The sequence below is a fragment of the Moschus berezovskii genome, chromosome 6 (assembly GCF_049115385.1).
Source record: "Moschus berezovskii isolate FMDL1 chromosome 6, NW_MosBer_1.0, whole genome shotgun sequence".
Taxonomy (NCBI): Eukaryota; Metazoa; Chordata; class Mammalia; order Artiodactyla; family Moschidae; genus Moschus; species Moschus berezovskii.
In genome coordinates this window covers 104212341-104238507 of record NC_142465.1, presented here as the reverse complement: position 1 = coordinate 104238507, position 26167 = coordinate 104212341, and the positions used below count along the sequence as shown (strand labels likewise).

The window sequence follows — 26167 nt, the reverse complement described above, 5'->3', positions numbered from 1 at the left end:
TGTCAACTTGCTTAGAGGTTAATATGCTATATGAATATGCTTGGAAATATGATTTATACTGTATTTTTTGAAGTTTTCTGTTTGCTCTTAGTTTTATTGATCTTTAATATTGTTTTTCTATTTCTCCTTCGATCTTTGTTATTTCCTTCCATCGATTAACTTTGGCCTTTGTTCTTCTTTTTGAGGTTCTGTGAAGTGGAAGATCAAGTTGTTTATTTGATCTCTTTGTTTCTTCTTAATGTTGGTGCTTCTTGCTATCACTCCAAAAAATTTCAAAAGTTTATTAACAGGCTCTAACGAGTTCAGCCATGTATATTGTCAAGATGTTCTCAACAACCCATTGCTCTTTCAGATATGTATCCTTGAAAATGAAATGGCTCCTGCTTTGGGAACAGTGTGCAGGTGTACATTCCAAGGACAGAGGAGCTTCCAATTGCATGGTCAACTAGTAGTTATGACCTCTTGAAGACCTCCCCCAACACTCCAACAGCAGATGTATGGATAAACAAATAGTGGTATATCTGTACAGTGGAATGTTCAGTTCAGTTCAGTCACTCAGTCGTGTCCGACTCTCCGTGACCCCATGAATCACAGCACACCAGGCCTCCCTGTCCATCATAAACTCCCGGAGTTCAGTGGAATGTTACTCAGCAATGAAAAAGAATGAACTATCGATATACAATAACATGAATGAATATCTAAATAATGATGCTGAGTGAAAGAAGTCAGAAAAAGTACATACTGCATACTTCTACTTTCATAAATTTCTAGAAAATGCAAACCAATCTAAAGTGACATAAAGCATATCAGTGGTTATGTGGTATTGAAGTTGGGCAAAGAGTCGCAAGGAGAGGGTTGTGAAGAGACACAAGCAAATTTTTTGGAGTAATAGAAATATTCATACCATACTTGTTTCAATAATTTTACAGGTAAGAATATATGTCAAATGTTATACTCTACAGTTTGTGCCATGCTTAGTTGCTCAGTCATGTCTGACTCTTTGTGACCCTGAACTGTAGCCAACAGGCTCCTCTGTCCATGTGGATTCTCCAAGCAAGAATGTTGTAGTGGGTTTCCATGCCCTTCTTCAGGGAATCTTCAGGGATTAGACCTAGGTCTCCTGCATCACAGGCTGATTCGTTATCATTTGAGCCACCAGGGAAGCTCATTCTACTGTTTCATTATCCACAATGTATTGGATGTCAAGTATTCCCCAAGAAAGCTAATTTTCAAAAAGTATGCCTTCTCAGAAGGAGCATGCCAGCTCCAGCTATTTCTAGTTTTGACATTGTTTGATTGATAGCAGTTCTCTTCTAATTTTACCTATTTGGTGAATCTCATAATGCACTGACATGCTTCTGTTTTGTTCCAGTGATCAATTCACCTCTCCCTGATTCAGTATCAAATGGTCTAAATTATTTTCATACTATACAGCTTACCATTTATTATTCTAAATTCTCTTATTCTTTAACTTTGGAAACATCATGGCTCTTGTTGGCTCCTTGTCCTACCACAGATATTTTAGAATTAAATGATTAAGTTCCAGGAAAAAAGTTAGGATTTGTTTTAGTTTCTCTAAACTTTCAAAACACTTTAGGGAGAGGCAACATATTTAACATTATTAAATCTTTCTATGCATTGTTAAGAGCTATGTCTCTAGTAATTTAGATCTTTTTTAATATTTATGAAATTTTTGTAATTTTCTATATAGCATTTTCATTTTTTATTGTTTACTCCTAATATTTAATTTTTCTAATATAAATGGTATCTTTTATTACACAAAATTTTATGAAAATACAGCACTCATAAAGAAATCCAAATAAATCATGATGTTCATATTATTAATTTTTACAATTATTATGGGTTAAATTGTGTTACCAAAAAGTATATTTGCTGAAATCTTAACTCCCATGCTTGTGAACATGACCATTTTTGGAAATGGGGTCATTGAGGGTGTATTCAAGGTAAAATAGGTCAAGGTGCCCTATTTGGAAATAGAATTTTTGTAGATGCTCTTAAGGAAAGGCCTAATCAAATATGATGGGGCTATTTACACAAAGAGGCATATTTGCACAGTGACACAAAATAAAAATGTTGCATGGTACCAACGGCAAAGACTAGAGTGACACAAGGACAAACCAAGAAATGACAAGAAATGTCAGAAGCTAGGAAGGAGCAGTGAAGGATTTACCAGAGTCTCACAAATCTTGGTCCTGCCAACACTTTATTTTGAACCGCTAGCCTACAAAACTATAAAAAAAAAAACCAAAACTGTTGATTTAAGGCACCTAAGCTGTGTCACTTTGTTATGCCATCCCCAAGAAATAAATACAACACCCCTGTATTAAACAGAATATTACCATCAATTGAGAAGTGCTCCTTGTACATTATCTCCAGGAATAATTCCTCATCATGGTAACTAATATTTATTATCAATTACTATTCCTTCCAGGAGTAAATTCACACTGTATAAATCTTATCTTAAATTTCTAATATAAGAGTTTTGATTTATCTTGTTTCACTCTATAACAGTTCAGTTCAGTTGCTCAGTCGTGTCCGACTCTTTGCGACCCCCATGAACCGTGGCACGCCAGGCCTCCCTGTCCAACACCAACTCCCGGAGCCCACCCAAACTCATGTCCATTGAGTCGATGATGCCATCCAACCATCTCATCCTCTGTCGTCCCCTTCTCCTCCTGCCCTCAATCTTTCCCAGCATCAGGGTCTTTACAAATGAGTCAGCTGTTCACATCAGGTAGCTGAAATATTGGAGTTTCAGCTTCAACATCAGTCCTTCCAATGAACACCCAGGACTGATCTCCTTTAGGATGAACTGGTTAGATCTCCTTGCAGTCCAGGGGACTCTCAAGAGTCTTCTCCAACACCACAGTTCAAAAGCATTAATTCTTCAGCGCACAGCTTTCTTTATAGTCCAACTCTCACATCCATACATGACTACTGGAAAAACCATAGCCTTGACTAGACGGACCATTGTCGGCAAAGTAATGTGTCTGCTTTTTAATATGCTGCATAGGATGGTCATAACTTTCCTTCCAAGGAGTAAGTGTCTTTTAATTTCATGGCTGAAATCACCATCTGCAGTGATTTTGGAGCCCCAAAAAATAAAGTCTCTCACTGTTTCCACTGTTTCCCCATCTATTTGCCATGAAGTGATCGAACCAGCTGCCGTGATCTTAGTTTTCTGAATATTGAGCTTTAAACCAACTTTTTCACTCTCCTCTTTCACATTCAACAAGAGGCTCTTTAGTTCTTCACTTTCTGCCATAAGGGTGGTGTCCTCTGCATATCTGAGGTTATTGATATGTTTCCCGGCAATCTTGATTCCAGCTTGTGGTCTTCCAGCCCAGCTGGATGTACTCTGCATATAAGTTAAATAATCAGAGTGACAATATAAAGCCTTGACGTACTCCTTTTCCTATTTGGAACCAGTCTGTTGTTCCATGTCCAGTTCTGACTGTTGCTTCCTGACCTGCATACAGGTTTCTCAAGAGGCAGGTCAGGTGGTCTGGTATTCCCATCTCTTGCAGAATTTTCCACAGTTTATCGTGATCCACAAAGTCAAAGGCTTTGGCATAGTCAATAAAGCAGAAATAGATGTTTTTTCTGGAACTCTCTTGCTTTTTCAATAATCCAACAGGTGATGGTAATTTGATCTCTGGTTCCTCTGCCTTTTCTAAAACCAGCTTGAACATCTAGAAGTTCACGGTTCATATATTGCTGAAGCCTGGCTTGGAGAATTTTGAGCAGTACTTCACTAGCGTGGGAGATGAGTGCAATTGTGTGATAGTTTGAGCATTCTTTGGCATTGCCTTTCTTTGGGATTGGAATGAAAACTGACCTTTTCCACTGCTGAGTTTTCCAAATTTGCTGACATATTGAGTGCAACACTTTCACAGCATCGTCTTTCAGGATTTGAAATAGCTCAACTGGAATTCCATTCACCTCCACTAGCTTTTTTCATCGTGATGCTTCCTAAGGCCCACTTGACTTCACATTCCAGGATGTCTGGCTCTAGGTGAGTGATCACACCATTGTGATTATCTAGGTCATGAAGATCTTTTTTGTACAGTTCTTCTGTGTATTATTGCCACCTCTTCTTCATATCCTCTGCTTCTGTTAGGTCCATACCATTTCTATCCTTTATCGAGCCCATCTTTGCATGAAATGTTCCCTTGGTATCTCTAATTTTCTTGAAGAGATCTCTAGTCTTTCCCATTCTATTGTTTTCCTCTATTTCTTTGCATTGATCGCTGAGGAAGGCTTTCTTATCTTTCCTTGCTGTTCTTTGAAACTCTGCATTCAAATCGGTATATCTTTCCTTTTCTCTTTTGCTTTTTGCTTCTCTTCTTTTCACAGCTATATAAATAAGTGGAATTTTATAGGATAAATGATTATGTGTCTGCTTTCTTTTGCTCAGAATTGTTTGCAATATTAATCCACAAAGATGTGAACAAATAATTTAAATAAAATAAATGCCATCAAGAGATGCTCAGGTAATAGAGAACTATAATTTAACTGACACAAAACAACAGTTTTTTTGGTAAAAATTTTATTGGTAAAATCAAAAAGATTGCTAACATGCTTTTATGGCAAAGATGTGAGAAAGTGTCACCCTTGAACATTGCTATTTGGATATAATAGGTTATAATCTCTATTTAAACAATAAATATCAATTAAAATGTAATATATACATCTGTTGACACAGAAATTACATTCATGGATATTTCCCATATAGATAAGATGTATAGCAAATAACATTTAATATAGTAAGTTTTTTTTACTGCGAAGTTTTTCTATAATTACAAAACTCTGGGACAAACCTAAATACTCATTGAAATAAACTGATTTAATAAATTTTGGCACATCCATTTAGTGCAATGAAAAAGTGAAAGTGAAGTTGCTCAGTCATATCCAACTCTTTGCAACCCAGTGAACTGTAGCCTGCCAGACTCTTCAGTCCATGGGATTTCCCAAGAAAGAATACTGGAGTGGGTTGCCATTTCCTTCTCCAGGGATTTAGTACAATACATGCAGTCTTTTACAAAAAATGAGACAGCTTTTTAAGTACTGATATGGAGCAATCTGCAAGATAATTTTACATTAAAATATAAAGAAACAGAACCATTATTTATAGTTATCCAGGAAACTAGTTATGCATCTGCCTCTAACAAGGAAACTAGGTGAATAAGAAATAAGATAAGTAAAGAAACTTTGCTCATTATTTCATATCTCATAGTTTGAGCAATCTGAATGCATTATCTATTCAAATAAATTCAATTAAATGATAGAAAAATAAGTATAAAACAATTAGTTCAGTGAATTTGTTTCATGTTCTCTGATTTACTGATTCTTGAAATTAAAAAAATAATTTGGATTTATCATTTTCTATATAAAAAACTTATTTGTCTTTTCTCACAGATGTTGGGATACCATAATCCTTATTAAATTATACATAGTTTAGTAATTTAAGTTTGCAATTTAAGTTAGTGAATAATTAAAGTTTGTTTCCTAATATCTATTAAAGGATGAATGTATTAAGATATTGATCACAGTAATTCCTTTAATTATTAAGGCAAGTAAATGTTTTTTCACAAATATAATGAAACTGCCTAGTACAAACATCAGGAATAATATGTGTTGACTTTAGGCATCCACATTTTCCATTTGAATTCTGGAAATCCCTGCATCAGAGAATATATTTATTTTAGAAAGTCATTCTTTAGCAAAATTTAATTATCACAAATTTAAAACATATGGATGTAATTATTTCAATGGAATATTTATCTTGCAACAGATATTTACCTGTGGAATTATAAAGTATAATTATGTTTAAAACTAAGGGAAATGTTGCCAGTGGTCAATTAGAGATAAGGAAGAAGTAGAAAGGATAGTATAGAATGGGATATATACATGAATAGATATGTAGTTTGAAAAAATTCTTCTGACACTTCTGAAAATTTGGGAAGTGTTTAAATATAAAAAATAATTATGTGGTTCATTGTAATCAGACACAAATATAGATCTAGCTTGCTATGACTCAGGCTTCCTACTTTTGCATTCTAATCCCCTATGTTAAAAAGGACATCTTTTTTTGATGTTACTTCTAGAAGGTCTTGAAGGTCTTTACAGAACTGGCCAACTTCAATTTCTTCAGCAACAGTAGTTGGGGCATAGACTTAGAATATTGTGCTTTTGAATGGTTTACCTTGGAAACAAACTGAGATCATTCTGCCATTTTTGAGGTTGCACCCAAGTATTGCTTTCTGGAATCTTGTTGACTATGAGGGCTACTTCATTTCTTGGCCACAGTAGTAGATATAATGGTCAGTCAAATTAAATTCAGGACTTCCCTATAGATCAGATAGTAAAGAATCTGCCTGCAATGCAGGAGACATGGGTTTGATCCCAGACAGGTATTCCTGGTATTTCAGGTACTTCCCCTGGAGAAGGAAGTGGCAACCCACTCCAGTATTCTTACCTGGAGAATGCCATGGGGAGAGGAGCCTGCTGGGCTACAGTCCATGGGGAATCACAAAGAGTCAGACTTGACTAAGCAATTAACACAAAAAAATTGAATTCGCCCATACCTGTCCATTTTAGTTCACTGATTCCTAAAATGTCAATATTCAATCTTGACATCTCCTGCTTGACCACATCCAGTTGACCTTGATTCATGGACTTAACATTCTAGATTCCCATGCAATATTGTTCTTTACAACATCAGGCTTTACTTTCACCACCAGACACATCCACAACTGAGCATTGTTTCTGCTTTGACAGCTGCTTCATTCATTCTGGAGCTATTGGTAATTTCTCTATGCTCTTCCCCAGTAGCATATTGGACACCTTCTGACCTGGGGTCTCATCTTCTGGTGATATATCTTTTTTGCCTTTTTTTAGGGTTCATGGGAAACTCACGGCAAGAATACTTGAATAACAGGCAAGTTTGGCCTTGGAGTACAAAATGAAGCAGAGCAAAGGCTAACAGAGTTTTGTCAAAGGAACATGCTAGTCATAGCAAACATCCTTTTACAACAACCCAAGAGAAGACTCTACACATGGACATCACCAGATGGTCAATACTGAATTTAGATTGATTATGTTGTCTGCTGCTCAAGAAGGAGAAGCTCTACACAGTCAGCAAAAACAAGACCTGGAGCTGCCTGTGGCTCAGATCATGAACTCCTTATTGTTAAATTCAGGCTTAAATTGAGAAAGTAGGGAAAACCACTAGGCCATGCAGGTATGACCTAAATCAAATTTCTTATGATTATACAGTATATTTGACAAATAAACTCAATAAACTCAAAGTCTTATAGAGTGCCTGAAGAACTTTGAATGGAAATTAATAATACTGTACAGGAGGTAGTGACCAAAACCGTCCCCGAGGAAAAGAAATACAACAAGGCAAAGTGGTTGTCTGAGGATGCTTTACAAATATCTGAAGAAAGAAGACAAGTGAAAGGCAAGGGTGAAATGGAAATATATCCAAATGAATGCAGAGCTCCAAAGAATAGCAAGTAGAGAAAAAAGTCTTCTTAAATGAACAACGCAAAGAAATGAGGAAAACAATAGAAAGGAAAAGACTAGAGATATCTTCAAGAAAACATCAGTTTTTATTCCAATCCCAAAGAAGGAAATGCCAAAGAATGTTCAAACTACTGTCTGCTGCCTGTTAAGTGACTTCAGTCATATTTGACTCTTTGCGAATCTATGGACCACAGCCTGCCAGGCTCCTCTGTTCATGGGGATTCTCCAGGCAAGGATTCTGGCCCTTCTCCAGAGTATCTTCCCTAACCAGGGACTGAACATGTGTCTTTTATGTCTCCTGCTATGGCAGTCAAGTTCTTTACCACTAATGCCATCTGAGAAGTCCTATTATTGCACTTATATCACATGCTGGTAAAGTTATGCCCAAAATCCTTCAAGTGAGGTTTTAGCAGTACATGAACCAAGAACTTCCAGATGTACAAGCTGGGTTTCAAAGAGGCTGAGGAACCAGAGATCAAATTGCCAGCATTCACTGGATAATGGAGAAAGCAAGGGAATTCCTAAAAAGCATCTAGTTCTGCTTCGTTGACTTACATTAAAGCCTTTGACTGTGTGGGTCACAGGACTCGTTGGAAAAATCTTAAAAAGATGGGATTACCAGACCACCTAACCTGCCTCCTGAGAAACCTGTGTGCAGGTCAAGAACCAACAGCTAGAACTGGACATGGAACAATAAACTGGTTCAATATTGGGAAAGGATTATGTCAAGGCTGTATATTGTCACCCTGTTTATTTAGCTTATACACAGAGTACATCATGAGAAATGCTGGGCTGGATGAAGTGCAAGCTGGAATCAAGATTTCTGGGAGACATATCAATAACCGCAGAAATGCAGATGACACCCCTCTTATGGCAGAAAGTGAAGAAGAACTAACAACTAAAGGCTCTTTAGCCTCTTGATGAGAGTGAAAGAGGAGTGAAAAAGTTGGCTTAAAACTCAACATTCAGAAAACTAAGATCATGGCATCTGGTCCTATCACTTCGTGGCAAATAGATGGGGAAACAGTGGAAACAGTGAGAGACTTTATTTTGGGGCGCTCCAAAATCATTGCAGATGGTGACTACAGCCATGAAATCAAAAGACACTTGCTCCTTGGAAGAAAAGTTATGACCAACCCAGACAGCATATTAAAAAGCAGAGACATTACTTTGCCAACAAATTCCGCCTAGTCAAAACTATGGTTTTTCCAGTAGTCATGTATGGATGTGAGAGTTGGACTATAAAGAAAGCTGAGTGCCAAATAATTGATGTTTTTGAACTGTGGTATTGGAGAAGATTCTAGAGAGTCCCTTGCAAGGAGATCCAACCAGTCCATCCTAATGAAAATCAGTCCTGAATATTCATTGGACGGACTGATGTTGAAGCTGAAACTCTAATACTTTGACCACCTGATGTGAAGAGCTGACTCATTTGAAAAGACCCTGATGCTGGGAAAGATTGAAGGCGGGGGGAGAAGGGGTTGACAGAGGATGAGATGGTTGGATGGCATCATCGACTCAATGGACATGAGTTTTGGTAAACTCTGGGAGTTGTTGATGGACAGGGAGGCCTGGTGTGCTGCAGTGGATGGGGTCACAAAGAGTTGAACATGACTGAGGGACTGAACTGAACTGATGACAAGCAAAGCAGTGACAAACCTAGACAGTATATTAAAAAACAGAGACAACACTTTGCTTACAAAGGTCCATATAGTCACAGTTACTGGTTTTTTCAGTAGTCATGTTAGCATGTAAGAGTTGGTCCAGAAGGAAGACTGAGCTCTGAAGAATTGATGCTTTCAAATTGCAGTGCTGGAGAAGACTCTTGAGAGTCCTTGGACTGTAAGGAGTCCGAACAAGTCAATCTTACTTCGTGCAATTAACCCTGGATATTCATTGGAAGGACTGATGCTGAAGCTGAAGCACCAATACTTTGGCCACCCGCAGGCCAAACCCATCAACCTGCACACCCACAGCAATTGCAGTTCAACCACAACAAGAGGACACATGCAGCCCATACAGGAGATACCCTGGGGCACCTGGCTTCAGTGACCAGAGTGGATTGTGCAACTGAGCCCCATGAGACATAGTCAGACTCATATATTCTGAGGAACAACTGGTGATTGCAGAGGGAAGAGAAGTGGGAAGCTGAGAAAAATAGATGGAGGGGGTTAAAAGTTACAAACTTCTAGTTATAAAGTCATTAAGTCACTGGGAATATAATATATAGCCAGTAATATTGCAATAAATTTCTGTGGTGACAAAGGGTTACTAGTCTTTGGGGGGATGACTCATCTTATTGTAATAATTAATTTATGGTGTAAACAAGCATCAGATCACTATGTTGTATACCTGAAACTAATAATATAATATAGTATGTTATCTATTCAGTGAAAAGAAAGAAAGAAAATGTGAGTGTACTTTTTATTTTCCCAGTGAGCCTAATGCTTCCACACTAAACAAAGCTTTAAAAATCTGTGAAACTGAGCATTGAGATTAAGGAACATGGATTTTACATTTTAGGGTGAGGCTACAATATATAGAAGAAAATCTATATTAATCTTTCTCCAGCTGTTCATGAATCTCAGTGAAAGTATTAGTATCAAGTAACAAAATTAGCAGTGAAAAGTCACCAGCCTTTCACATTCTGCTTATTGAAGTAGCCCTTCTTTTTAAGATACCCCATGAACCTACCCTCTCCATTGACTTAATCATATCTTTAACCACTTTTCACAGTAATGTTTTTGAGTTATATAATCTTAAACATTTGGGTGTCCAAGGGCCCAGACCTTAGATTTCCTAATGTTCACTTCTAGCCTCGTAGTATTAATACCATCTCTGCACTGAGGCATGGATAGACCTTGCATTTGAACTTGATAATAATGTACCAAAATGCTCATGTGACATCCTGAAGATAATTAAATGTTTAATATATTTATCCACCATATATCTAAAACTGAATTCCATATATGCCCCAACAAAATTACTGGCAATCATTCCTATAGTTGCTAACAAAGAACCTTGAACTCTCTTCTGTTTACCTCCATCAAAGGAAGGTACTTATAAAGCACATTTATGACAAAATGTATTGGGCTGCATATCACATCATAGCATTTACAATCCTCGAATATGCTATATAAATTACTTGGTATTTTTTGGTTTGTTATCATTCATTCCTACTGCCAAAGAATGAGGGTAGATATAATGATTTTTGAATCTGATTATCTGGGGCCTGAGATGTGCACTTGGTTGCTGGTCTGAGAAGTGAGATGACTGGAATTAAAGATGTTCCCTAAATTCCCAAGGACCATTTCCTGTTTTCAACCTGTAATTTATGAATCAGGTAATGAGAATGAAAGGGAGTGGGGAGACCATGAAATAAAATCTTACAGATTCTTAGAAGCACTTGTGCCATCCAGCCACTTCCAGGGATGATGAAGCCCTCTTTTCTCTAACCCAATCCAATGACTGTATTTTATTTTTGATTGAATGAAGACCTGTAGGAAAATTAGAATGACTAGCATTATTCATAATATCAATAATACACTTTACTACAGGGAACTTTCATAAGATGCTGGGCACATTTGTTTTCAAATACCCCCATGACAAATAGAGTAGGCACCAATTTCTCCATCGTGAAGAAAAGAAATGAAAGCGGAAAGGCCTCATGAATGAATCACTCTATTCCTCATGTCTGGATGAAATATATAAAAGAATGAACGTGATGGAATTTAAAATAAATCACCGTGTAAAATAGATTACATAGGTAAACATGACTGCTCTAAACCTAGTACTTATCTTCATCATCAGATACTTTAAAGAATACAAAAAGACAAGTCTGAAATCTGCAGATGTCTGTAGTGATTTAGTTTGATGAACAAATAAAATATCCCTATAAATCACTAAGAAAGCAAAGTTATTCAATAAGAAAAATAAGCAAAAATTAAGAACCTATATTTCAAATAAAACACAGGCACTATAAATGTGGAGATATGACAACCTCACTAGATGTCAGGGAGAGGCAAATCAAAAGTACAAAGATATATTGACAGCTATTCACTTGGTGAAAAATTAAGAATAACAACACCAAGTTTGTTTGAAGGTAGAGAACAAAGGCATCTTTAAAACTCTTGCTAGGGACTTCCCTGGCAGTCCAGTGGTTAGGACCCTGTTCTTCCATGGCAAGGGTCCTGGTTTCAATTCCTGACCAGGGAACTAAGATCCCACAAGAAGCTAAAATTAAGCAAACAAACAAACAAAAACTTCTGCTAAAATTATACTGAAAAATAATTTGGAAATATTATATGAAGTTGAACTCTTGCATATCTAGTGCTTTATGATAAAACATAGGGCAGAGGGAAAAATCTTGTAGAGATGTTTTTAAGAATGTTTAATGAAGGACCATTCATAACAACAAAAACTGGAAATGACCCAAATTCCCATCATCTAGACTATGAAAAAAGTATATATGCAGTACAGAATATTATGCAGGAGTGGAAATGAAGAAACTTACCTACAAGTTTTAAAATAGGTCATACCATTTACTTGCATGTAAACTTAGCAAATAAATTTTCTTAAACATTCTCTTTGTCTATAAAATGGGAATCATATTATCTGTTATGGAGATTTCGTGTACTGAAACATCTTTGACATAAAATGTTATTAGTTATTTGTAATCATTATTCCAATTGGTATATTTTACTCACGTCAGTTATTTTTGAATGGATACAAATGTGAAGCAGTAAATTCTCTTTACTAAAAGTAGCATCTCAGTCTGTCTCTCTCACAAACACATACACACGTCAATATTTTTACATCATAATAAAATTGTATAAAAGGAATATTTAAATAGTTTATTTTTAAAGCCTAGGAAAAATGTATGGGTATTATAGAGGCATGTCAAAAATACACTTTATTATTTCTAGAACTTTGAAAAAGCCTTAAAATTAAATGTATATTAGTTCTTCCATTTATATATTTTTGCTAGATGTTAGGTACATAAATGCATAAAAGCCAGTCTCTCTTTTCAAGCATCATTGGATTTAAGTCACTGTTCTAATTACATTCTTATGCTCTGTAACACAGCAGAAGACTAAAAATCTTAAACGTTAGTGTGAGAATAATGCTGTTCTAGGACAAAGTCTGTCCCAAAGTTTTCAGAGTGTATAGTTCACAGCTTTTAATACTGACAGCAAGGCTGTCACCAAAAGAGGTAATAGAGTATGAAGCATGGCTTTTGCTCTAAACAACATCAAAATTTTTTCAGAAATTTCAAAGGAACTAGAATAGTTCATGGAAATAAAGGAATAACAGCATAAGCAGATTCATTGAAGCTCTAAGTCCAGAAACCTCAATGGCAGGAATAAAACTGAAGAGAACAGAATTGGAAATCACAAGGAAATTATGAATTAAACTCTCAGGGGTAAAATAAAACTAATATCACTTGGGAACTGATTACAACTGAGGTTTAAACTGATCAAGGAACTTGTAATTTGTATCTGGATATTTGTATTTCTTTGGCTTCATATCCCACTACTTAGATAGTAAAGATTGATTCATTCATATTATTATTATGATGATATCAATTTCATAAACAAGAAGACATAGGGCTTTAACCTGTACTTCATAAGACTCTAACAGAAATAACATTTCCAGGACTAAATATTAAGAATTAAATTCAATTCCTGAATTGAATCATTAGAAGGAAATCTACATAATCTGCTAGATAAGCTTTATATTCTCAAATCTTATAAGTGATGGCAAATGTGATCTAGATTTTCTCTTCCAGAAAAAAGAAACTTCCTCTGTCACTCAGGATTCTAAGTAAGGCAAAAATTCATTTTTGAAGAATCATTCCAGCTAGTTTCATTCACTTTTATTTCCATTCTTTATTTCCTATGATCATGAAAATGAAAAACTCATCCTTCTCTAAAAATGTGTTCCCTCCCAAATACTGATGGTGGGAGAATAGACCTCAATACCATGAGATGCTGTCTCTTTTAAACTGTTTGCATTATTAAAGGCAGTTTTTCGTTTGCCCTGAATTAGCCCTTAGTGGCCAAATACTGAGCAATCTGATGTATACTAAAATGTGAAGAGGCCACACATATAATCGAAAGACTGAAAATCATCCCATGGCACCCACATCCACAGGAAAGCTATTTCTCTTGGTTTAACAAATAATTCTTCCAGGTCTTTGTTACACCTGTGTCCCCTCCCCTGCAGGTAAGTCTGCACCTATATGGACCAGGGCTTCAAATCAAACTGATGAAATAACATTGGAGGAAAAGCCTATACAATTATCCTAGCTTAAGACATACGGACTTCTAAAGCACTTATTCAGATGTAGTCAAGTAAACATACCTGCTCCTCTTTGTCATCAATCTTAATGAGACTAGAGCCCAAATCTTGGCATGACTTCTTACTCTCCATCCAAGGTTTCTCTTCTTTTGAAAAATAGTAACAGTCTTTTCCACAGCAGGACCATTTTCCTTGACATGTACCATAGCCTTTAACTTGAAAATAAAAACCACCATCATCCACAACCTCAAGACCATTTAGAGACCTGCACTTTTCTGTACTTCACTGCTTACTTCAGACTGAATGAACAGAAAATATATGACTTTCCTTCATCCCCAAAGTTTTATGTTAGAATTAGCTTTCCTGCCAAACTCTGTAGGTAACAATACTGTTGAGCCAGAGACTATCTCTGACAGAACCAAGGCCATCATTAAGATTGATAAATCTTGACTTTTTTAATACAAATAGACTACAAAAAAAATGGAGCAGTTCTCCCTGAAGGAAGAAATCCATCAATGTAAGTATATAGAAATAGTATTTATTCCAGGCTTCCCTGTGGCTGACAGTAAAGAATTTGCCTGCAATGCAGGACACCCAGGTTCAGTCCCTGGGTCAGGAAGATGTCTGGACAAAGGAGTGGCTACCCAACCCAGTATTCTTGCCTAGAGAAACCCATGGACAGATGAGTCTGGTGTCCTATAATCCATGGAGTTACAAAGACTCAGACAATGACCGAGAGACTGAGCTTGACATAACCATTAATTCCAAGGAATGTATATTGGCAAAAATTCATCCACAAGCACAAAATAATCAAAACAATATAAAGGCCTAATAGGAGCTTCTTACTTTGGAAATTCTGTATTCAATTAACTACAATTGATAAAATTTGGTTTGATAAGAAAGAATGAGCATAATTAAAGGTCCTAACAAAGTTGAGTGTAAAGTTTTACAGTACTGAAAGGGCCTTTGAATTATGGTGCTGGAGAAGTCTCTTGAGAGTCCTTTGGGCAGCAAGATCAAACCAGTCAATCATAAAGGAAATCAACCCTGAATAATCATTGGAAGGACTGATGCTGAAGCTGAAGCTCCAATACTTTGGCCACCCGATGGGAAGAGCCGATAAATTGGAAAAGACTCTGATGCTGGGAAAGATTGATGGCAAAATGAGAGGAGGGCAGCAGAGGATGAAATGGTTAGATAGCATCACCAACTCAATGGACATGAATTTGAGCATGCTCTGGGAGATGGTAAAAGACAGGGAAGCCTGGTGTGCTGCAGTACATAGGGTCGCAAAGAGTAGGACACAACTTAGCAAGTGACCAACACTGAAAGGGCACAGAAGGGGATAATTCCTTGAAAAAAATCTGTCAGTTATCAGCCTAAATATTTAGTACTTACCTGTGCTAGGTGGTAAAACTGAGTGATCCTCAACTCCTGGTCCAGAAGTATTCCTTTCATTTGTGTCTTTTATATCTTGTGTATTGCACTTAGAATTTGTCTGAACATCTTCAAACCATATTGTAAAATTAAGATAATGAATGGCTTTAATAGGTCATTTTATTACAATCATTTAATTCTGAATTACAAAATAAACAGTGTTGACTAAATGAAAGTATGATCAGAGAAAGTATAACGTTAAAATATTTTAAAGCATCAAAACATAAAATGTGTTTATTTTTATATATAGCCATAACTTACTTATTTTTAACTATGTAAAACAGTAATCAACATTTATAAAACAGAATATAAACTGGAAATAAAGGGTTTTTGTATCATCTACTCTTCAAACAAAGATTTCAAAATTTGTGAAATTCAGTATTCACTATTTGATTTAGCATTTAATATTTTCATTTAGGGCTAACCTAAGGGATTTGGCTTTTTTAGCACAAGTTTATAATGGATTCATTGAACACCTATGGGAAAAGAACTCAGAGGGCTACTTCTAATGTGAAAAAAGAGAGTTAAAAATCTCTGAGAGAAAGTCATCTTTTCCAAAAATTCATGCATAAAAAATGTAAAAGCATGAAGTGTATGGCTCTTTAAGTGTAGGAACATTTTTCCAAAACACTGGAGAATTTGTTACACAATCAAGAATCTTTATTTCAAACTCGGCTAACACTTAGCACCATTCAGCCAAATGTAATGTCTACTTGTAAAAAAGTTCTAGAAACATTAATTGCACAGTATCTTAATGTCCTCAGTTACAATAAATATCACTGTTGCTCTGATTCATTAATCCATTCCAATGTTTATATTTTGGATCTAAATTTAAAAGACACATCAACATCTCTAGTTTCTAAATACTGCCATTTCTTGTGATTAATAGACACCCACCTCCCTTTCCTTTTTGTCTATCTAAGGCCACAGAGTAGAGAACTAATTTGGGCAAGACTTCCAACAATCTTGCAAAAATAGTCTTTAGGCACATCTGAAAATAGCCAACTCTGATAGACATGTATCACATCACATTGTCTTCACACAAACTTCTTAAAGTCCAATGACAAAAAGGTTGCAAAACTGTTCAGATACAGATTAGTGCTGATCGACATTTACGTTCTCATCATCTTTATGCCCTTCCATACTACACGATGTGTTTATTGAGTCACATTATTTTCCTAATTCAATAGCTATTTAGTCTTTTCCTAAATTATCTACAACCCCTCTTGACTGTCTCTCAGAAGATGGCTTCATTTGCTGTCAATACTTCACATAGAAACAATCACCATCAAGCCTAAGTTCCCCTCACTTTCTAGCTTCCCTTTTTATAAATACACAGGTATCCATCAATCTATTGCAGAAAAAAAATTTGTGCTTCCCACTGAACAAGTCTGAAACTCTCACCCCTAGTCTGTGTCAACTAAAATAATATATATATATTCACAACTTAAAAGTTGAGAGTTATGTTTTATTCAGTGGGAGTTTTTCGGACTTCAAACCCTGGGAAGGAAGTACCTCAAGTAACTCTGAAAAAACTTCTCTGAAGAGGTGAGGGTGGGAGGGAGGGATAGGTTATATAGGAGTTTTGCAACACAAGGCAGGTAGTCTAAACTTCAAAAGATTATTGTTATCTAAACAATAAAGGAAACTAGATATTTCAAGTTAAGAAATTCAACGTTTTTCTTTGTACAGGAATATACAAGTGTCTGGGCTCACAGAAATCACTTCTTTGACATGCATCTCAGCTATCTGGGGCTAGTATGCTGTGTTTTCATATACCAAGTGTCCTCGGGGCTCATAGTAGGGAGTGGCTGCAGTCTGATGACTGCTAAATCACAGGTATTCTTTTGCTTCCTGAGTTCCCTCAGGGCTCACCAGCTTACCATCCCCAATGGCTACAATAACTGATGATTGTGACATCCTTTGTTTACTGACATGGCCGGCAACATTTCATTTCTTATCTGGACATAATCCCTTATTTGATCTTTCTAGTCTACCTTGACTGGACTTTCCAGAATCCAGATCTGCTTATGTAATATGAGTCATGTTTTTCCTTAATGTAAAATACTTCAATTGTTTCCTTTGTTTTTAGGGTAAATTTAAAACTTCTTAACATGGTACAAGAGCTTCCCAGGTGGTTCAGTGGGTAAAGAATCCACCTGCAATGCAGGAGATATAAGAGATGTCGGTTCGATTTCTGGGTCAGCAAGATCCCCTGGAGGATGGTATGGCAACCCACTCCAGTATTCTTGCCTGGAGAATTCCATGCACAGAGGATCCTAGCAGGTTACAGTCAGTAGGGTCACAAAGAGTCTGACACGACTAAAGCGACTTAGCATGTATGCACACAACATGGTATAAAAGATTTCCATGAAGTTACGTACCTAGCCAAACTTATTTCTAGCCACTTTTTTTGGTCCAAAACCTGAATGTTTCCAGCATGTACATCTGTCGGTTTTTCATGTTATTCGTTACCTGAATGAGCCTTCTCTACCCTGAGCCTCCTAATTATTTCTTACCTTCCCATTGCACCTTATCAATTATTAAATCCTACAAGAGAGCTTTCTTGACCTCAGCACGTTAAATGCCATTCATCTGATATCTTCATGCCATCATCCTTATACCAATAATATTTTATTTTAAACACTGGTTCATTTTTTAAAAATATTTTCCTTTAAACTGAGTTCATTGAAAAATGACTTTTTCTTTAATTTCTGTATCTTTGATGCCACACGTAGTTCCTGATCCATAAGAGATCCTCAAAATTGTTTGTTGAATGAGTGAAACAAAGAATTAATAATCATGAGGAAAAAGATGTTGGAAACAAGCATTGTATAAGAATTTTTGAAAATTTATATGAACTATGTAAAACTGATAACATTTACTCATACAGAAAATAAATCATTTATTTTCCTTTGTAATTTAAACACTATTATCTTTAAGTATATAACGGTATACTTAATGCATATAATAATGAATGTATTATTCAAATAATTATTTTCCAAACTCTCTGCTCATATGGAAAACCTTATCCTACTTGAAAAATAATTTTCACTGTGTATGTAAGCAACACCATATAATCAGCAAGATTTTTGTGCTATTACACTTATCACACTATTTTGTGTGGCGTAAACAGTGACAGCAAAATAATAAAATCATCATCATCAATATTATTATCAACACCATCCATGATCACTAATGATTTCTATGCAACTTTATATCAACAGAGGTTGATATCTCATATAGTATCTCATTTTTCATCCTGACACTTTTCACTCATATGAAATATGTGTATATGGTACTCACACATATATCCTAAGACTGTGATTGCCAGTAGGAGAAACAAACATACAATTCCCAGGATTATTGCAATGATATGCCATGGAGATTCTATACAAAATCAAAAAGCAAAATATACATATATAAACATATTAAGCATTTAAAAAAACACACAGAATTAGAACAAAATGGAAATTTGTTCTGGAGTTTTTAATTAATATCTATAATTACTGTGACTACAAATCTCATTATTATTATGTTTAAATATATCCCTCAGTATATAGGGGCTGGAAAAAACTGTTGAGAGTCCCTTGGAATGCAAGAAAATCAAATCTATCAATCCTAAAGGAAATCAACCCTGAATATTCATTGGAAGGAATGATGCTGAAGCTGAAGCTCCAATACTTTGGCCACCTGATGAGAAGAGCTGACTCATTAGAAAAGACCTTGATGCTGGGAAAGATTGAGGGCAGGAGAACGGGACAACAGAGGATGAGATGGTTGCACAGCATCACTGGCTCAATAGACATGAGAAAATTCAGGAAGACAGTGGAGGACAGGGAGGTCTGGCATGCTGCAGCCCATGGAGTCACAAAGAATTAGAGATGACTGAACGACTGAACAGCAACATATAAGGATTACCCTGGTGGCTCAGCGGTAAAGAATCTACCTGAAATGCAGGAGCTGCAGGAGATGCAGGTTCAATCCCTGGGTGGGAAAGAGCCCCTGGAGGAGGGCATGGCAACACACTTCAGGATTCTTGCTTGGAGAATCCCATGGACAGAGGAGCCTGGCAGGCAATAGTCCATAGGGTCTTAAAGAGTCAGACATGACTGAAGCAACTTAGCACGTACGTACACCTCAGTATATAAAGAACCAGGCATGTAATATCACATATGTATGAACACAATTATGATTTCATTTTCTCTTATTTAACATCACAATATTTTCAGAAAATAAGAAAACAAATGAAAAAGAAACTTTACCTTTCCTTTTGTGACTCTGATATCTTTTGTCCCTCTTCTTCTTTGAATACAGGATTTTTGGCTCCATGTATATCACTTTCTCCTGGCTCATTTCTGAGGGCTGAAGGCAAAGAACATGACAAGAATCCTTTGCAGCATTGAATAAGGCATTTTAATAGCATTGAAAAATGGCAACATTTATCATGAAATAATGGCTTCCCTGGTGGCTCAGAGGTTAAAGCGTCTGCCTGGAATGCAGGAGACCAGGGTTCGATCCCTGGGGTGGGAAGATCCCCTGGAGAAGGAAATGGCAACCTACTCCAGTACTCTTGCCTGGAGAATCCCACGGAGGAAGGAGCCTGGTAGGCTTCAGTTCATGGGGTCACAAAGAGTCAGACACAACTGAGTGACTTCACGGCGATCATGAAATAATAGAAAGAGCTAAATGAATGATCAGCATGATAATCTGAAATAAGTGATGCAAAGTAACTACTGATCTGAAAATATCAGAAAAAAAAAATACTTTTAAAATTTCTCTTTGTGATGACTTATAACACAGTCTCTACATGATTAATTAATAGACCATTACAGTTCATGGGCATGTTATGTTAAGCCTTTACTGTTTTTAAAATAATTGAATTCATTGCAACAATTTGGGAAATGGTATATTTCATTCTCACATAAATATCTAGAATTATAGCTTCTCTTGCAAATTTGTATTTGGTCACTTAGTGCCTCTATCATGCCCAAATGGCAACCATAGTCTGAAACTGAATAGAGTAATCCTTCTTTAGGACAGACACACACATTCAATCTTTGAGTTTGACAATCTTTTCTGTTTGAGAAAAAGGAAGAAATTGTGGGATTCAAGAAAAGGCTTTTTAGGAAGTAACATCAAACAACTGAGGCATAATTTGTAATTCTAACACCACAGTTCAAAAGTATCAATTCTTCAGCACTCAGCTTTCTTTATGGTCCAACTCTCATATCCATCATGACTACTGGAAAAGCCATAGCTTTGACTAGAAGGACCTTTGTCAGCAAAGTAATGTCTCTGCTTTTTAATATGCTGTCTAGAAGCAAGCGTCTTTTAATTTCAGGGCTGCAGTGATTTTGGAGCCCAAGAAAAAGTCTGTCACTATTTCCATTGTTTCCCCATCTATTTGCCATGAAGTGATGGGATGAGATGCCATACATGATCTTCATTTTTTAAATGTTGAGTTTTAAACCAGCTTTTTCACTCTCCTTTTTCACCCTCATCAAGAGACTCTTCAGTCCCTCTTTTCTTACTGCCATAAGGGTGGTGTCATCCACATATCTGAGGTTATTGAGATTTCTCCCCAAAGTCTTGACTCCAACTTGTGCTTTATCCAGTCCAGCATTTCACATGATGTATTCTGCATAGAAGTTAAATAAGCAGGGCGACAATATACAGCCTTGATGTACTCCTTCCCCAATTTGGAATCTGTCCGTTGTTCCATAACCGGTTCTAACTGTTGCTTCTTGACCTGTGCACAGGTTTCTCAGGAGGAAGGTAAGGTAATCTGGTATTCCCATCTCTTTAAGATTCTTCCACAGTTTGTTGTAAATAAAAGTATTTAGCTCAGATGAATACATATATATAATAGTATATATTTTATATGTAATATATATTTAGCTCAAATATGTGTATTATATCAATTGTTTGTATTAGTCCAAAACTATGATCCTTTGCCTACACTTAACTTATATAAACACTTCCACAAAAAATACATAATGATGTCTCTTCCCTAGAAGTATAAATAAATAACAACTAAAGAGGAAAATCATTTTTCAAAAAATAATGTCTTTGGTAACTCAGTAGAAAGAACCAGATAACTGGTCTTCCTAAATAGATTTTATTCTCGTTTCTTAAAATATTAATATCATAGTATTTCACCTATTAATTTCTTTATAATTTGAGGAAACCTGATTTGAACAATCATCAAATGATGAAAAGATGTATGAATATGCTACCAATTGTTTTTCAGTAAATATTCTTTCTACCACAGTGCCAAATTACAAAGTAAATCCTGTTTCAAGGACATATTTTCCTAGCTCACTGATTTTCGTATAGTTATTTTATAGTTGAATAACTGTCTACCCAAATAACAAGAAAATACATTTGCTATATAAACCTGGGTATATTTTAATGGAAAAATAATCATATTATCCAAACACTTGAACTTTTTCTATTAGATTTAACTTTAGGATAAAGGAGTTCAAGCTTTGCATAATTCGTTGCTAACCAGTTGGCTACCACGCCTAGAGGTGAGAGAAAAAAAAACAACCAAATTTATATTACCTAAAAAAGAGTTAAATATTCCCCAAAACATTTGAGTATATTTAAAACTCATATTCTGCATATTAAATATTTTGACCCATAGGGCCAAACAGGGTTAACATTAGATATTAATTAACATGGACCCCAAAGTCAATTCTTTCTTGCAATGATACAAAATCCTTGTAACATAGTCTCCCACTAGCAAATTCTCCTTTACCTGCTTTATCCTTGTTTGTTCAACAGCGTGACAGTAAAGGCACACCCACACTGCCTGATAGTACCGGTGTTTGTGTCTTGAGATTTCACCAACAGGAGGACAACTTGGTCAGGGACACAGCTAGGATGAGCTTGCTCTGCTGGCCTTTCACTTCTGCTTTGAGACTAGGAGGTCCTTGCTGAAATGTATGACTGGCCTTAGAGAGACAGTGTCAGAGAAAAAGATAGCCAATGATCAAATGACATTCAATATTCCCACACAGAAAGTTTCCACTGGTGTCAGTATCTCATTACTCCACACTCTGTCAGACAAGAGTCACAAAGAACTAAAACCCCAAATTTTGAGGACATTTGTAGATCAATTCAAACCTGAACTTTAGCAGTTACCATAAATCTGAAATAAAATGGTCATCGCAGGATCTCATGAGATTAGAAAATGGTTAACAACAAAATAAAAGGTTATATTAATAAAAACATAAAAGGAAATATCCATGTTCTACCTGACATGATTCATGCATTTTTCTTTTTAAAGAATGAAGGTAAATCCCTAATTGTCATATATATATGAGATAAAAACTGTAAAAACAGGTAAATGTCAAAATGTGTATATCTTTTACAAACATCTTGATAACCACATTGCTTGACAGATTGCAGTAATATAAATACATACATTATTGGGCTGGCCCAATAGATTTCTAGTTATTTCTTGTCTTTAAATTGTCTAAAGAAGAAGATTTTCTGTTTAAATAATAAATAAAAACCAAGACAGAAACAAAGGGACAGGCTCAAAATGTTGAGTGAGTTTGAAGGTAGTCCTTTTAAGGCGTCAAAGTGAAAAATCATCTGTGTTAGTTATAGACAAAATTGTCAGAGCAAGTATTTATAAATCATTATTTGTTCAATTCAATGAATAGTTCAATGCCCTATTTAACTCTAGAAATACGTGTTAGACAGGAACAAAAGTGTTTTGTTTTTTTTATCAACCACATTGATCTGTGCATCAAAGGAACCCTATGTCTGATGCTTTAAAATTCTTCTTAGAAATGTATAGTAATAACCAAAACCCACTTCTATGTCAGCTACCTGGTTTGAAGTCTTTTCGAAAGATCTTTTCCATGGTTTATGTTTCCTTCCCCCATCGCCTCCAAAGCAAAACTGTCTTATTGCCTTCAAATAATGGTACCACATTCAAAAGTTTCTACCTTTTTCCTTGTAGGTTTGTCTTTGACTTATTATTCTCTGCTAGGATCTAAAGGGATGCTTTCGGGGAGGAGGTTTCTGACATAAATAAAGATAAGGAAAGCATTCTAGAAATTCTCCATGCATGAGGACTTTCTCATAAAGGCAAAGCTTAGTTTTTAGGCACACTTGTGTGCCATGAACTTCAAGGCTTATGGATGTAATTACTCTACTTGGCTGCGGTACATCTGTTTACACCTTCTATGTCAAATTCTCCAGTCCTAAAATGTGTCATTGAATAGATATGAATTTGATAACTATTTGTTTTGTGACTAAATAGCATTATTATTGGTAAAGTATAATTAAGACAGTAAATTAAGACTCTGAACATAATTCTAGGGGTGAATACATATGATTTTTATGCTCTCAGTGCAGTGCTATCATCCAGTGGTGTGGGTGGTAAAAGCTGACTGCAGTTCATACTTAATGACTTTCTCTGTAGCAACAATGAGTGAGGCAGCTAACTTTGGAAGCCTCATCCTCTTCAGCACCATCGGGAATACCTTCCACACAAGTGTAGTCTGTTGGGAGGCTTAAGGAATCTGAAAGTGAAAGTGAAGTTGCTCAGTCCTGTCGGACTCTTTGTGACCCCATGGACTGTAGTCTACCAGGCTCCTCCCTCCATGGGATTCTCCAGGCAAGAGTACTGGAGTGGGTTGCCATTTCCTTCTCTAGGAGATCTTCCCAACCCAGGAATCAAACCAGGGTCTCCAGCATTGCAGGCAGACGCTTTACCATCTGAGCCACCAGGGAAGGGAAAACAGTGGAAACAGTGTCAGACTTTATTTTGGGGGGCTCCAAAATCACTGCGGATGCTGATTGCAGCCATGAAATTAAAAGATGCTTACGAAGGAAAGTTATGACCAACCTAGATAGTATAGTGAAAAGCAGAGACATTACCCTGCCAACCAAGGTCCGTCTAGTCAAGGAATCTACTAGGTGGTATTTAATAACATTTTTATTGCAATATAGTTGCTTTACAATATTGTGTTAGTTTCTTCTGTACAGCGAATCAAATCAGCTATATGTGTACATATGTTCCCTCCTTGGACCTTCGTCCCACCCCACCCCACCCACACCCATCTTGATTATTACAGAGCACCGAGCTGAGCAACCTGTGCTTAATAGCAGGTTCCCACTAGCTGTCTTACATGATAGGGTATATATGTCAATTCTAATCTCCCAATTCTCCCCACCCTCTCCTTCTCCCACTGTGTCAACACGCCCATTCTCTACATCTGCGTCTCTATTCCTGGCCTGGAAATAGGTTCATCTGTACACTTATATGTGAAATCTTTAAAAAAAAAAAAATGGTACAAATGAACTTATTTACAAAGCAGAAACAGACTCACAGAGAAATAATTTATGGTTACCAGGGGGAAAAACAGAAGAAGGTGATAGAGTGGGAGTTTAAGATTAACATGTACACACTGTATTGTGTATAGCATGAAGGGGTAAATAAAAAGGTACAATCTGCTTGTAGGACATATATTCTGCGGCTGCTGCTGCTAAGTCACTTCAGTCATGTCCGACTCTGTGTGACCCCATAGATGGCAGCCCACCAGGCACCCCCAACCCTGGAATTCTCCAGGCAAGAACACTGGAGTGGGTTGTCATTTCCTTCTCCAATGCATGAAAGTGAAAAGTGAAAGTGAAGTTGCCCAGTCGTGTCCGACTCTTAGCGACCCCATGGACTGCAGCCTACCAGGCTCCTCTGCCCATGGGATTTTCCAGGCAAGAGTACTGCGGTGGGTTGCCATTGCCTTCTCCAGGACATATATTCAGTTAGGCTTAAAAATGCATTCCAATATACTATGAAAATGAAAGTGAAAACCGCTCGGTCATGTTCTGACTCTTTGCAACCCCATGGACTGTTACCTGCCAGGTTTCTCTGTCCATGGAATTCTCCAGGCCAGGATACTGGAGTGTGTTGCCATTCCCTCCTACAGGGGATCTTCCCAACCCAGGAATTAAACCCAGGTCGCCCACATTGCAGGCAGATGCTTTAATGACTGAGCCACCAGGGAAGCCAATTTACATTCAGTTCAGTTCAGTTCAGTCGCTGTCGGGTCCGACTCTTTGCGACCCCATGAATCACAGCATGCCAGGCCTCCCTGTCCATCACCAACTCACGGAGTTAGACAAATATTGTTTGATTCCACTTACACAAGGTACCTAGAATAGACAAATTCATACAGTCAGAAAGTACTGATACATTAGTAGATGCCAGGGCTAGAAGATAAGGGATGGGGAGGGGGGATGAAAAGTTAGTGTTTAATGGGGACAGTTTCACTTTTAGTACAGTTCAGTTCAGTTCAGTCGCTCAGTCGTGTCCGACTCTTTGCGACCCCACTTTCAGTTCAGTTAAGTCGCTCAGTCGTGTCCGACTCTTTGCAACCCCATGAATCACAGCACGCCAGGCCTCCCTGTCCATCACCAACTCCCGGAGTTTACCCAAACTCATGTCCATCAAGTCAGTGATGCCATCCATCCATTTCATTCTCTGTCATCCCCTTCTCCTCCCGCCCCCAATCCCTCCCAGCATCAGAGTCTTTTCCAGTGAGTCAACTATTTGCATGAGGTGGCCAAAGTATTGGAGTTACCCCACTTTAGAAAGGTGAAAATCTGGGAGATGGATGATGGAGAGTTGCACGACAATGTAAATATACTTAGTGCCTCTGAACTGTACACTTAAATATGGTTAAAATAGTATGTTTTATACTATCTGACTTCAATCACAATAAGAAAAAAAATTAAATAAACACACTGTTCATTTGAAATATGCATATTTCAAATGAATAAAGGACCAACTATATAGTACAACTTCAGTTCAGTCGCTCAGTCATGTCCAACTCTTTGCGACCCCATGGACTGCAGC

The 26167-nt window shown here is 36.8% G+C and overlaps 1 protein-coding gene across 1 annotated transcript; it reads right to left on the bottom strand.

Moving 5' to 3' along the window:
• Positions 1-4090: 4090 nt before the first annotated feature.
• Positions 4091-25443, bottom strand: LOC129537269 (C-type lectin domain family 7 member A-like). The gene is made up of 8 exons (XM_088837331.1): positions 25168-25443; positions 22052-22247; positions 19554-19653; positions 18595-18678; positions 15250-15357; positions 13915-14066; positions 10942-11048; positions 4091-5702 (listed from the first exon to the last, which is right to left on the bottom strand). The coding sequence occupies exons 3-8, from the start codon at positions 19642-19644 to the stop codon at positions 5582-5584; spliced, it is 663 nt and encodes a 220-aa protein (XP_088693457.1). The 5' UTR covers positions 19645-19653; positions 22052-22247; positions 25168-25443; the 3' UTR covers positions 4091-5581.
• Positions 25444-26167: the final 724 nt, after the last annotated feature.

Bases quoted from the DNA above. Each gene is read 5' to 3' on its own strand.
- LOC129537269 (XM_088837331.1), bottom strand. From the start codon at position 19,644: ATGAGCCAGGAGAAAGTGATATACATGGAGCCAAAAATCCTGTATTCA. The intron at 11,049-13,914 runs GTATGTTTACTT...ATTTTCCTACAG, and splicing joins TTGATGACAAAGAGGAGCAG to GTCTTCATTCAATCAAAAAT. The intron at 5,703-10,941 runs GTAAGATTTTAT...TCTCTGATGCAG, and splicing joins ACAAGTGCTTCTAAGAATCT to GGATTTCCAGAATTCAAATG.